Here is a 14,388-nt window from a genome sequence, read left to right on the forward strand (position 1 = left end):
GGTGTTAAACTTCGCTCCCCGCCGAGGGACGGATTTTCTGACGGGTTTTTCCTCCCCTGCCGAGCCTGCGGGGGGTGGTTTGGTGTCTGTGCACGGGGGAGGGCAGGTAGTGCCCCAACCTGTGCGTGTCCGCGGAGCAGCTGCTTTCCCAGGCGTGTTTAGTTGGCTGTAAGCTCCTCCTGCCGCTGCTGCTTTCTGAGGAGCTGGAAGCCGGAGGAAGTAAGCAAGTTGGCTTTCTTGGATGTGAAACACGTCATAGAAACATAGCCTGAGGCTTCGCGAGGCACCTGCAAGACTTTTGCTGGCATCCACTTTTGTGTGAGATGATGCTCTGCCCAAACGCATAGTGCCCCTTCTTGCTGTTCTAGACTCAGTGCTTGTCTGGCTTGTTGAGGTTGTATATTGCCTTAAATTTGACAGGCAGCTGTTCTTTTTGATGAGGTAATGAACCTCATCTGAGGTTGCTCATTGTAGAAGTGAGCAAAGCTTACTTACTTGCCACTAAGGGTGCACATTTTGAATCTGTACAAAACATGAATACAGTAGTTTTTTGTTGATGGCTTTTCTTTCTGTGTGTTTAAAGTGGTAGCTGGTTATTGAGTGTGCGGTTAAGTGCTCAGAGACTGGTCTAAGCAGCAGTTTCTGCTGGTGGAACTGGTGGCCTTCTTAATCTTGTAGCATAGGCAATTCCATGAAATGAGATGTGGACAAGGTTGAGTCCATTATCTACCAGAGCAGTGTTCATCTGCAGCTGCTGTTGGCAGTGGGTAGGTCACAGTGCTGGAGCATTCCCAAGGTTGTTTGGAGGATTTCTTTGGCTTTGACATGTAGTGTTGGTCTCAGTCACAGTTTCTGTTGGTCATAATATAATTAAAATGGCACAGTGATTCTGAGATGAAGAGAATTCCATAGTATCACACGAGGGTCCTGTGGTCTTCCTGTAGCTAGCTCTTGCTCTCTGTAACTTGCTTTTATAAATACTAAGTACCACCTTGCACCCTTCAGAAGTGCTTCCCTGCTCTTACCAAGGTCTTTTACTGAAGTCAGGAGGAGAAATTACTGGGTAGCTGCTCAGTTACTGATGTTTTTGTCTGTCTAAAGGGAAGTCTGAGAGCATGACTCCAGTGAGCCTTGCTTTTGGATTGGCTAGGGTGGTTGCTTTAGAGTTTTGCATTATTCAGGTTAGGATTGCTGCTGGTGCACTTAAAATGTCAAGACAGTTTGAGGGCACCTCCAGAGTGCTGCAGGATGGAAAAACAGTGACTTCAGAGATGGCTGTCAGGGCTTAAGGGGGAGAAAAATACTCCTAATTCTTTTCCTGTCAAGTTTAGCGCTTTGTGTATCTCCTCTGTTACTGGCAGGTGAAGAAGTGACTGATGTACCGTCAGAGACACACGCAAACCAAAAATCATAGCATGGATGCATCTAAGTAAATATAACTTCACAGTGGCATTTATTTCCCATAATAATTGATGCATGGATAGGATAAAGAACTGTCCCGTTGTTTCTGTTAGACTGTAGGAAAGTGCTGAATACTAGCTGCATCCTGCATCTGTTATGCATCCACATTTACCCCTGCACATGCAAGTTTAAAAAGAAACAAAACCCAAACCCCTTTGAATATAATCTCTCTGATAGTGAGAAAGCATAACTCAAAACTGCAGAACAATTAAGTGATGTGATACTGTCGTGGTGTGTATTCGCAGTATTTATCCAGTTGTTATACCGCTAGGAAGCCTTGATGTATTGTTTGGGGTCGTACCCCGCTATTGATTTACAGTATTGAAGAACCAGTCTTCTAATCTGAGAATTAAGAGTATCAAAGTCTTAGAATTCTCAACCAACCTTTCAGTTTAATGAATTGTCTTCCTGAGTGGGATAATAGAATGGATTAAGTGTCCATAACACTTCTCTACGAATCACTTGCCCTCACCTACAGCGGAGGTACAATTAACTGCTAAACTTAGGTTAAATACTGTAGCAGCTGTTGAGATTCAGCATAGTTATTAATTAGATAGCATTTCCTTTGTTAATTTTTTTCCTTGTTTGAAACCAACTCAATTTTTTTGATGGTTCTTAATGTGAATAACAGTCAAACCTAGTGTTTGCTTTCCAAATGTGTCTGGTTTGTTATCTTGAACTAAAAGAAAATAATTTTAAGTTTATGCTGATAGGAAAATTTCTCTCTCATGTAATATGTTGCAGATCAGTTTGACAGAAGTTGCACTAAACGGTCTTTCATTTTTTAAATATTTACAAAATATTTAGGTTTGCAAAGTGCTATTTCATTCTGTTTAAACAGAACAATCTCAGTACTGGACTAATGTGACCTCTCCAGCAAGAATACACAAAACCATGTAATGGGATATTTGTGCCTCTTTTGGAGATGCATAAGAAAATCATAGTTCTACAATGATCAATTCTGTTTCTTCTTATGGGATGTGTTTAATGTATTGCTCTGTATTTACAGAAAATGTAGTTTTATTTTGTTTTTTACTTTCTGTGCTTCATATCTGAGAAAAAGGCTGATGTTAGATGGAGTCAATAAGCCTTTTTTTCCATTGTTCCTGGCAATAATCTTAAACTTACACAGAAATAGCTGTTGATGATAAAAAAGGCAAGATGTCACTTATTTAATTTGGTTTTAAACAATGCTAATGTTGTTTTATCTTTGTCATGTTGAAAAATTTAGTCACCAGATTCTTTCCCAATTCCTGCTTTTGAACTTCCCCATTGTACATCTCCTTCATAGATCTTATGGATCTGAGGTTTTGATGCAGATGCAGTTTTGTCCTTTGGTTTTAATTTTCATCAAAAATTTGTAACCTCATGTACTTGTGAACTTCGATTGCACAGAATACTTTAGTCCCAAAACTATATTTTTTGAAATTCAGTCTGGAAAAAAACAAATGTTAAACTACACAGATGAAAAATCTTAACATTTCATATGAAATGGGTAAGTATATTTAAGATGGTATAAAACACGAGGAGAAATCATGTTGACTGAAGCCAAATGCTTCCTATAACACTTTGGTAATTGCTGAATACTCCTTACATGGTTGGCACTTAATGATTTGAGAATGAATCACAATCGGCTTTGCTTTTCAGGTTGATCAATACTAGTTAGTCATTAAAAAATATAGGAAATACATTTTGGCTCAAGAGAAAAGAAAAAAGTCTTATTTTCACATAATATGCCCATATTTCCTGAATCCCAGTTTTATAAAGTATTAGTATTTCTGCCAAGGTTATCACGATGATTGTACTAAATAACTCTTTTTATTAGTTTGCAGGCTGAAATCAGCAGTCAGCTTTCTTACTCGACCAGATCGACCAAATCTTGCATATCATAGACTAAAAGGCAGGAATCCAGGGGTTATTTTCCTTCCAGGCTTTAATTCAAATATGAATGGTCGGAAAGCAGCTGCCCTTGAAGATTTCTGCAACTCTCTAGGTCATGCCTTCATCAGGTACATGCCAAGCATTGTTCTTGAGAAAATTAAACTAGTATCATGGGTTGGGGGAAGGGATAAACTTTGGCATTTGGATTGGAATGCATGCTGTGCTGTACACAAGCCAAGAAGCGTCTTCCATTTCAAATGTAGGATTTCTGTTTGTAGTGAGACTGGCAAAAAATCAGGAGAATGTATTCTCAAAGTAATTCAGAAAATTATCTGATAAATTTCTATAGTCTAGCCAGTGCTGTGTGTTACATTAAGGCTACAGGCCCAAAAATGCTGAGTTTCATAAGACTTTGTGTTTAGGTATAGCGTTTGAAAGACAGTTTGTCCATTTAAAAAATACTTCTAAAATTTAATTATTTGGGGCTTTTTGTCTGTAAGGGAAACTTTTTTTTTGTCTGGGAAATATCCTGGTAAATTTTTATATTGTTATATCAAATGACAAGAGAATGCTGCATCATTTATTTGCATATGTTGTCTTTTATGTGGTTTCTGGTTCTAGTGATAATGCAGGAGCAAGCAAGGAAATATTCAATGCGGTATCTTGTCCCCCGTTTAATTTGATTAAACAGTACTGTTTAGTTAGCTTCTATGTTGCTGTAGACCGTACTATTACTTTCATTTTGATGTTTACTTTTACAGATTTGATTATACAGGATGTGGAAGTTCAGATGGTAAATTTGAGGAGTGTACAATTGGGAAGTGGAGAAAAGATGTTCTGTCTATACTGGATGAACTTACAGATGGACCACAGGTTATATATGATTTTTAAATGTAGAATGCTTTTTTTCCTCAAGGTAGAACATCAATCAAAAATATGCTATAATAGCTCTGGTCAACAGTAGCTTCTATTTAACAACCGACACATGCTCACTTTCAAGCTGAATCATTTGAGAGGCCCTATTTGTAAGACCTCTTTTGCAAGCAGGTAGATCACAAAAACATGGAAACATGGATTGACAGGACCTCCTGGAGGTTGTTTGTTAGAGCCTCCCACGCAGAGCAGGGCTGTCATTCTAGGGAGTCCCACCTGACGGGGGACGGGGACCTGTTCCAATGCAGCACAGCCCTCTTCATGAAAAAGTGTGTCACTGTCCCATGCTGATACATTAATTAAAGGACATGCATGAATGTTACAAGTTAAAATACTCTATATGATAAAATAGCTTTAAAAAAACCCACTCCTTCAGTTACTTTAGAAATGACTGTGAGAAACTTGAAATCTTCTGCAATCTGTGAATAACTAGTATTGTGTTTAAAACAATTTTGTATTGTGAATTGCTTTTGTTGAGCTCTTTCACTGCACTGAGCCTTTACCATGTGCATTTCTTTTAAGAACAAAACATGAAGTATGCATGTGATACTGAATTGTTTCAACTCTCATTTTGTTTACAGTGTTTCAGTCTCAGACAGCAATAACCAGCCATGCCAAACAAAAAGAATAATAAAATACCAGATCTTGTGGTGCTTACTCAGGCAAAATTTCCACTGGAGGTGACAGCAGTTCTGCCTGGGTAAGGACAGCAGGATTATGCCCAAGGTTTAAGTAGTTAAACAAAATGAAACTGATATTTTGTTAAAAAAAAAGGAAAAAATTATTAGCAGTTTCCTGTAAAATAATATCTTATTTTCTCTCTTTTTCAGATTCTGGTGGGCTCCAGCTTGGGTGGATGGCTAATGCTTCATGCTGCAATAGCACGCCCAGATAAAGTAGCTGCTCTAGTTGGAGTAGCTGTAGCAGCAGACCATCTTGTTACAACTTTTAAGAAGCTTCCCATTGAGGTAAATGTTGATGGTTGGCTTTTTTGCAATCTAAAAATCTGTCAAGCGTTTACTAAATTCTGTTGTTCAAACTGTACTTTCCCTGAAAGTATTCTGCTAAGTTTTCTGTGTTTGTGGTGGAGGTAAGCTGACAATTTACATTAATCTAAAAATCTGCAAAATACTGTGCTTCTAGTATGAAGTTAGTGCGAGCACTGCCTAAAATGTGTTTATATTACTGTGGCATATAGGATGTGAAGTCAGATCCCTGCTGTTCAGCAGTCCATTAGACTTCAGTGTTGGTTATCTTATATTTGCATTCAAATTGGATCCTTGTGTTTTCAGTGATGGAGAAGCAGCTGCTAAAGTAATTGAGATGACATTGGATGAGATGAGTCTGACGCAGGTTGTGTGTGTAGGAAGGGAATTCTTCAGATTGGTCTGTTTGTAACGACTATAAGATTTAGGTGGTAGGAAGACTCTGAGTTGCTTCCTTGATGACGATAACGTCCAGTCTTCGGGACAGTGAATCAGGTGTTAGAATGTGACAAATAAATATGGTAATAAATAACTCTTAGTTTTGAATAATTAAAATATTCTCTTGTTTGTTTGTTTGTTTGTTTTCTAAGCCACTTCATAGTGTCAGCATTACTGCTTAAAAGTAAGTAAGATTCTGTAAATAGAGTATTTAGACACAGCTATTGAGGCAAAGACTGAAAAGACTAATGGCTGGAAAAATCCTTTTTTCTAGGATTCTCCTTGTTTGAGGTTTAGTGAACTGACTAAAGCCAAAGAGACTTGCTGTTCATGGTGCCTATACATCTTTTTCTTTCTGATAGATTGCGGCTGAGAAACTTAACTTCATTGGAAATTCTTAACTAGATTAATTTGCAGAAGAGGCGTGCAGAGTAGCTTTTGTGACATGGTAGGGGGTTTGTCTTCTCAGCTGCTGGAATGCGAACAGGAGTGTACCTTCTCTGCTAATAAAAATGAGCAAAATGAAGTTTTACACCTGGGGAAGTTTTACTGCATTTAGAACAGAAATAAGTTGAGGCACTCTAAAGAACTCGTAACATCTGTGTTGTCTGTTCTTTGCTCTCTTTTTATAGGCACAGAAAGAAATAGAAGAAAAAGGTGAATGGAAGTTTCCTACAAAGCATAATGAGGAAGGATATTACTCCTTGACCTATGACTTTATCAGAGAGGCAGAAAATCACTGTGTGCTAAATAGTCCTGTTCCTATAACGTGTCCTATACGACTTATTCATGGCATGAAGGATGATGATGTCCCTTGGCAGATCTCTATGCAAGTTGCTGATCGTGTTTTGAGCAAAGATGTGGATGTTATCCTCCGCAAAATTGGCCAACATCGGATGAGTGAGAAGGAGGATACAAAACTTCTTGTGAATACCGTTGATGATTTAATTGACAAGTTGTCAACATTAGCATAAGCTGCAGAGTAGCATAAGTGCATGAACTCTACACCTGACTCTTTTCCATGAGTAGCAGAAACCCCATTCCTAACACGATGATTTCAGGCCTCTGACTATCACAGTAGAAACTGAGCTTTATCTGCTGTTTCCTTACCTCTTGTTTTGTAAATACAGGTATCTTATTAATGCTGCATTTGCACAGATAGTCCAAAATGCGAAGGAGCGTTGCTGGTGTGTTCAGAACCTCTCCTTCACCACTTAAACCTTTTTTGCAAGCTTCCTGCACTTTTGTACTGAAATGTTGATGCATTTTTGTTACTGTTGGTCTGTACAGTAAAACTTTAATTTCCCATGTCTTTGACACCTTTTCATTATTGTGCTTTTGCTGTAACATTCTTGTATCTTATGTCTGAAACCATTTGTGCAAAGCAAAATACAACTTAAGCATTTACTAAAGTTGTTATTAGAAAGAGTGAATAACGTGAAGCATAATAAAAAGATTTCAGATAAATTATATTGTTCCTAAGTACTGTTAAAATTGAAAAGTGGAAGGCACACCCTGATGGTGTGCCTGGGGTACTACAGAAGTAAGAAGTTAACTACTGGGAATGCAGGGCCTCAAAGTGCAGAGCTCTCTCATCTGTGCTTCTTGCTAGAGTTTATGTCCTCTTCCCCAGGCTGTCTTTTTGTAATAGTTAATTTGTGGGTGTACTACTAAGGGAACAAAATATAATCCTGGTGTAAACTGAAACTGGGTCAATACAGTGCCTCTTCTACTTTTCTAGTAACTTCTTTAAAGTGGGGGGTACAGCACCATAGGGCATCACTGCCTCTTTTCTAGGGCTTGCGAACTGTAGATTACTAGGAATAGTGTCTTCCAGGGTTAGGAATTTGAGGTGCATGAGTGCAAGCCTGAAAATTTGTAAATGAAACTTAATAGTTGGATAATTCTCGTAATGTAAATCCATAGAATTTAATAGTAAATGGATTCAATTGCAAATATGACTATTACCTGGTTTTTGTCCAAAAATATGGTGCCATTCGTACACTTGGAGAGAGAGGAGCTTAGGTGAGGGACTGGAATTAGTTCAGGCTGACCTTAATATAAAACATCAGTTAAAAGTGTATAGTTGTTTGTGGCTTTATTGTTTTGAGTAGTAAATGGCATTGCTATCGCTGCCTTAAAAGAATAAAGCTCCTGGGGGTAAGGTATTTCTAGAGATTTTGTAGTTTTCAGTGTTTAGCATTGTCAGTAGAAATACGTTGCATAGAGCTTTGCTGAGGTACTGGTTTTTAATTAAAAAACCCCAAGTAAAACAAAAAGCCAGAATCAATAACAAAACAAAACCCCCCTAAATTTCAGATGAGTTACTGTGAAGTACGGTTTTATTTGGGCTTCAATACTGCAAAAACCAAGAAGCTGTGATACAAAAAAAAAAATTGAATTCTGGTATGGGAGTAAAAAAGATGGCTCTAGTTTAGATGCAACCCTTCTAATTCAAGTGTACCAATTCCCTAACTCAATCTAGCTCAGGGTACTTGTCTGAGGAATTACAACATTCCATGAAGTCTTGTTTCCAAGTACTTCTATTTCTCGAGTAGACTTTCTTCCGTCTATGAATATGCAATTCATTACTTTCTTAAGTTTTAAAACCTCTTGAACGTGTGTTTTACTTTTCAGAAAAATTAATTCAGATAATTTATGCAAATTGCTCAGACACTTCCTGTGTCTGAAGCTTGAGCTGTGTTCATGTTTATGTATTGTTAAACAGTTGTCGTCTTTATATGTATTCATGTGACTTGCATCTGATAAAACCTGAAAAATAGATTCTGTGAGTTTTAAAGACACACTCAAATCAAAATTAAGGTACTTCAAAACTTTCTGCTCTTAGCTTACCGATGACAATTTTTTTAATCTACTTCTGTCACATCTCTTAGATTGCTTTGTCTCTTAATGGAAGAAAAAATTGACAAAAGCAGACTGCAGTAATTCCGAACTAATTAATTTAATTAAGGCCCAAAGTTACTAATTGTGATAGAAATACTTTTTGTTCACCCATATTAAAGTTGCTTTAGTAATTGAAAAGTTTTGAGCTATTTTTTTTAATTGGAAGTTATACTTGTAAACATTCAGTTTAACTGTAATGCTTCAGACAGGGAGAAATCTTTGTATGTCTGCATAAACTGTAGCTGTGTATTTCTCTTGAAAGAATTGCATTGTGTTCATTCAAAGCTTCACCTTAGCCGTTATTAAATAATTGATATTTTATGGGTAAGGTCTTGTTGTTACAATGCCTTACAGCAAGATAGCTGAATACAAATGTGAAGTGGAGCAGTTGTGTGAGTAGTTTTCAGGTGGTTTGGGTTTTTTTTCTTGTTTGGTGGTGGGTTTTGGTGTTTGGTGGTTTTTTTTCCTCCCCATTATTCTGCTGTAATAACATTAGGTGGGAGAAGGCAGCATAACAGGGTTGTCACAATTGTTGGGGATACAAAACTGCAGCATCCATTGCTCAAACCACAGCATTACTAAAACTTAATCTACAGAGGTTGTTTTTTTTTTTTTTTTGTATGCCACTTGTTTTGTAGTTCTCTCTGTTTTCCTTCTCTGCTTGCTAAATGGAAATGAGTGGTAGCATTTACATTGCAGGTACACCCAAAATTTGCTGCATGCAGCATAAATGCAAAGGCAGAGATGACACTTTATTCCAGATAGGATTTTGAGAGTCATTGAATGTGCCCTTCTCTCTGTGTTTACCATTTTCTAAATTCAGTCTATATTCCTTAAATACAGAGAAGTGGCTTTTTCCTCTAATTTCGCCACAGTAGTTCCATTGGTATTTCTCTTTGCAAGCATAGCATTTTCCTTGTGTTCATGCTGGAAATTACCAGCATTTTGATTACTGTCAACTTGGCACGTTCAAATGCCTGAAAGAAGGGATAGACGGTAAACAGGGAGATTCACATCCTACCCGTGACTAGCTCTTGACCTATCAGGAAGTTTTGACAGTCTTGAATAATGTAATATTCATAGATTATGGTGTCATTCTGATTTTATTTGGTACTATGTTTTGTCCCCTGGGTTAATGCCTCTGGCATCTCTTTCGTCTTTGCGAGTAGATGCCTAGATAGTGATTTATTTTCAATATTAGTCATGTTTAAAAACAAGTATTTCTTTCCTTTGTAGAAATAGTGTATTGAACTGGGGTACTATACATTTGGACAGCTCTGCATGGTGCACATTTTTAAAATCCTTCGTAATTAATTCTTCTGGTTTTTTTTTCTTTTTTAATGGATTTCTAATTTGCTGCCAAAGTATGGTATAACATACATTTCCTGAACAATAAGCTTCAGTCACACGAAATGATCAGTGTCTTATGCTTTCGCATTTACCAACTCTATCTTGTGCTGCCTGAGGGAGGTGGTTTTCTCTGAATACCTTAATGTACACTTAATTATTTTCAGTTGCACTCTTAGCTTAAGTTGTTAGCATTCTCATTGTCTTTCACTTTTGGCAGGTCTGAAAATGACTTCTGGGCTCATCTGTCACTGGGTGTAGCACAGACATGTTGGGGCTGACACGGCTGTCACAGTACAGGGAAGCTCTGGACATTAGCCGAGCAACTCAGCTGCTTGTGGCGTTGATTTTAATCAAACAATACTAGTTGAATAAGCACCTCGAGGTATTTATCTTATATGTAATGCTTAAACTACGTAACATTGGCTCCTGATGAGGAGTTACAGTTATTCAAGTTTTACGGGTAAATAACAAAAAGTTTTTATAGCTAGGCAGGAAGCTTGATTAGCATATAATATCACAGAAGCAGGTAATAGTTTTCATTAAAAAGAAAAGCATTACCAGCTGACCTCAATTGTCCCTAGTCCTTACCAACATTTTCATTTCAGATCTGTTGTAAAATCAAACTATTTGAGACTTAACTTGTGAAACAAACAATTCCACCTTCTAAAAAGGAAGAAAATGGTGAGGCATGCTTTCCTGCGTTTGGGATTAAACTCTGCAATAGACCAGTATGTGTTGAAAGAGTCTCTAAAGCTTATTCATTTTATTTCCTAATAAACAAGTGCTCTTATTCTGGGCATATTGAGCTGTACTGATGCACTTTTATATACATGTATTTTTATCTTGTCAAATATTCTACTTGTTCTCTCTCTTCAGTTGTTTGGCTTTGTATTATATGCTTCACGTGCTTAACTTTTTTTTTTTTTTTTGAGTCAAATGGTATTAAGCGTTTCATGTAGTTTCAGTTTAGCTAATTTACTTTCTCTTGCATCAACACTAAATACAGACAAAGCAGTGTTCACAAAAGAACCTAGCTGGATAGGCCTTAGAAGAACTGCCTCCTGCTGTTTCATTTTTATGTTAATTTTGATTATGTGCTCTCTTGGACATGCTGTTATTCAATGGGGCGAAGAGATTTATGGTACCATACTTTTCATATCAAATTAAAACGTGCTTAGAGAGAAACTTTCAACCAGCTATGTGACTGCAGCTGCCGCAAAGATTTGCAATGCTTGGGTTGTACTGCGGTACAGAGCTACAACATTTTCTGAAGCAGTGCCTTGGTCAGCGTCTCTACATTAGGTCTGTGATTGTCATTTCTCCTTGGTCCATATCCCTTCCTTTGGGGGGGGGGGGGGGGGGGGAAGTGGACAGGAAAATCATGTCTTGGGGAATAATGAGATTTTAACTTCCTTGATTTTTAAGTTACTCAGCAGCGCTGTTATAGAGAGGCCTACCTTACCCTTTCAGATTTTTTTTTTTTTTTAAAAAAGTGCTAAAAAATTATGTTAAAGGCTTCCCTGGAAATAGAAGAAGGTTAGGTGTTTAACCTGTCTCTAAGATCGGCAGTCTCTTCTTTAGGCTGATGTACAAATTCAGTCAGATGTGTGGGAATGCAGAATTTTAATAAAGCTTGGTGAAAATTCAATGACTGTATGAGGAACACATACAGAAATACTGAAAATCAGTGTGCACTCTCACTCTTCCACCCTTTTCTCAAGCCCAGCAGGGATAGGAAAGGCAGAGGGAACTCAGCTATTCTGTTTAATAGCAGGGAGCTTGCTACATACATGGTTTTATTGCCACTATGCATGTTCCTTTTCTCCTGGCAGGTGTTTTCTAGAGGAAAAAGAGTACTGTAATGGTTGGGAAGAAGAGACAGAGAGGAAGGACAAAAAATTTACTGCTCACAGGTCAGTTTATATAGCTCAGATTTACTTTGTGACTATAGGACCTCCTCTCACTTCAATATATATTTGCCTAGAGCAGAAGAATGTTAGTTACAGCCTTGGCCATGTTATGCATCAATCTAAATTACAGGACCTATAGCAGTTTAGTTGCAGGTTTGACCTTGTATTTCTCTTTCAAGTCCTGCATATGTATGTTATATGGCCCAATGCTTCTATTCCATTAAAGAGAAATAGGTGTCCTCCATATGACACAGTAATTGTAGTTTGTGATCTGCTCACGGGTGAGAAATAGACATGTTCTCAGCCTGCTACGGTGTCCTGTTTTGTGTTTGGCAAGGAGCTTCGGCTAGCTCTGCATTTGTATTTGGAATGAAAAGCAAATGACAGCTGCTAAAACTTCCAGCCACTTGGTTCTGAAACTAAAATACAAATTTAAAATGTTTTTAGGCTCGCGTGTGAAAGGTTGTGTTCTTTTTGGGCCTCCTGACCCACACCATGTTGTCCGCTTGCCTCCCACGTGGCAACACGAGAAGGTCACTGCTGCCTGTCAGGGTGGAAGCAGGTGCTCGTATCTGTGGCAAAGGTATGCTGAACAGTAGCACGCTTCATGGTTGGAGTGATGTAAATGGCCTGCCCAGACTTTGCTCCTGGAAAAGCAATCCCTGAAGGACACAGGCTGCCTGGGATTGGGTCTGGGCCTTAACGAGAGTCCTCTCCTTTGCTTCTCTACTGAACGTGGTTTGCTGGCAGAAGGTGTGCCAGAGGGTGCTAGTCCTTAGGGTGCAGCAACTCTTGAAAAAGTCCCTGACAGCAAAGCTAAATTCCTAATCATAAGAAGCAGCATGTATTTAGTTAGGGGATTTGATCTTGTTTTTTTGTTTGTAAATCTTGCTGTCCATTTTGACCTGTGTTTCAGTGAAATAAAGATGCTGCTTCTTTTCTGTTCTTCTGGTAAACGTGTATTGCAATGCGTCATTTTCAAACCAAGGTAGTTCTCAGAAGGTATTGTTTTTGTTGGAGACAACTGAAAAATTGGTATGACGAAATGTGTTGGTTTTCTTTCAAGGATTCTGTCAATCCAGCACAAGACTAAAATATCCTGAGAATTAAAATGCACGATTTACCTCCAAGGTCATCTTGAATATGGGGAATGCTGGCGATTATATCCATAGCAGTTGATTTCCAGTGGTAAGTGGTAACTTTGTGCTGGTAAGCTGCCTGGAAGGTGGTCAATGACTTACGAATCCTAGAAACACTTCTGGTCATGGCAGCCTTAGGAGCTGCCTTGTTCTGCAGACCGGAGTGTCAGTGCTTTCTGTTCTGTCCCACAAGTAGGAAGGTCCTTCCTTCCTGAATTACTTTGCTTTTAATCCCAAGTTTGAGGTGTTCAAACTATGCACTTGTTTGGGGCTTAACATCTTCAGAGCGGGCAAAGAAACTCCTTTGCAGGTGAAAGAGAAGATGCTTAAGTTAGCACTTTTTGTCTTTGAGGCTGTCTACATTTTAAGTTTCAAATTAATGAGGAAGGTAGAATTTCTACAATTAATGTTGTCCCTTTGTTCTGTATCTCTGCCTCCCGGCAGAGATCTTGGCAATATTCCAATAGCTACTTTTTTTCCCCCCATAGTCTGACTAGTTCTCTTGTGCAGAACATCTCCAGGTATCTTATGACAAAGCAAGGCCGTGTATAAACCCAAGGGTCTGCAAGCACTTACCTGGCCTTGCAGCTCCCTGAAAAAGGCCCTGTGCTTGCGCTGAGCTTGTATTGAACCTTAGCGTCCTCTCTGCAACTCTAGGAAGCATGACATCGCAACATAGGCGTATGTGCAGGGAGCATCTTTCAGCAGCCCTTCAGAAGTTTTCTTGTGACAGGAGGGAGGTGCTGTAAACTGTTTTACAGCTCCGGAAAATTTCCGTGTTTTTTCCTCCCCCCCTTAGTTATGGAAGGTCCATTATTATGGAAGGGCAAACATAACCCCTATTTTCTAAAAGGGAAATAAGGAAGACCCGGGGAACTACAGGCCAGTCAGTCTCACCTCTGTGCCTGGCAAGATCATGGAGCAGATCCTCCTGGAAACTCTGCTGAGGCACATAGAAAACAAGGAGGTGATTGGTGACAGCCAGCATGGCTTCACCAAGGGCAAGTCTTGCCTGACAAATTTGGTGGCCTTCTATGAAGGGGTTACAGCGGCAGTGGACAAGGGAAGATCAACAGATGTCATCTACCTGGACTTGTGCAAAGCGTTTGACACTGTCCCACACGATATCCTGGTCTCTAAATTGTAGAGACATGGATTCAAGAAATGAACCCCTCGGTGGATAAAGAACTGGCTGGACAGTCGCACCCAAAGAGTTGCGGTCAACGGCTCAATGTCCAAGTGGAGAGAAGTGACGAGAGGCGTTCCTGAGGGGTCGGTACTGGGACCTGTACTGTTCAACATCTTTGTCGCAGACATGGACAGTGGGGTTGAGTGCACCCTCAGCAAGTTTGCCGATGATACCAAGCTGTTTGGTGAGGTAGACAC

At 39.0% G+C, this 14,388-nt stretch overlaps 1 protein-coding gene across 1 annotated transcript; it reads left to right on the forward strand.

The window, feature by feature from the left end:
• Positions 1-3,279: 3,279 nt before the first annotated feature.
• ABHD10 (abhydrolase domain containing 10) lies at positions 3,280-6,673 on the forward strand (the record flags this gene model as incomplete). The annotated part of the gene is made up of 4 exons (XM_009888493.1): positions 3,280-3,470; positions 4,104-4,215; positions 5,106-5,243; positions 6,332-6,673. Coding segments are annotated over 4 exons (783 nt in total), but the record flags the coding sequence as incomplete, so codon positions are not given.
• Positions 6,674-14,388: the final 7,715 nt, after the last annotated feature.

Source organism: Charadrius vociferus, unplaced genomic scaffold, assembly GCF_000708025.1.
Source record: "Charadrius vociferus isolate BGI_N301 unplaced genomic scaffold, ASM70802v2 scaffold487, whole genome shotgun sequence".
In the NCBI taxonomy this organism is placed as follows: domain Eukaryota; kingdom Metazoa; phylum Chordata; class Aves; order Charadriiformes; family Charadriidae; genus Charadrius; species Charadrius vociferus.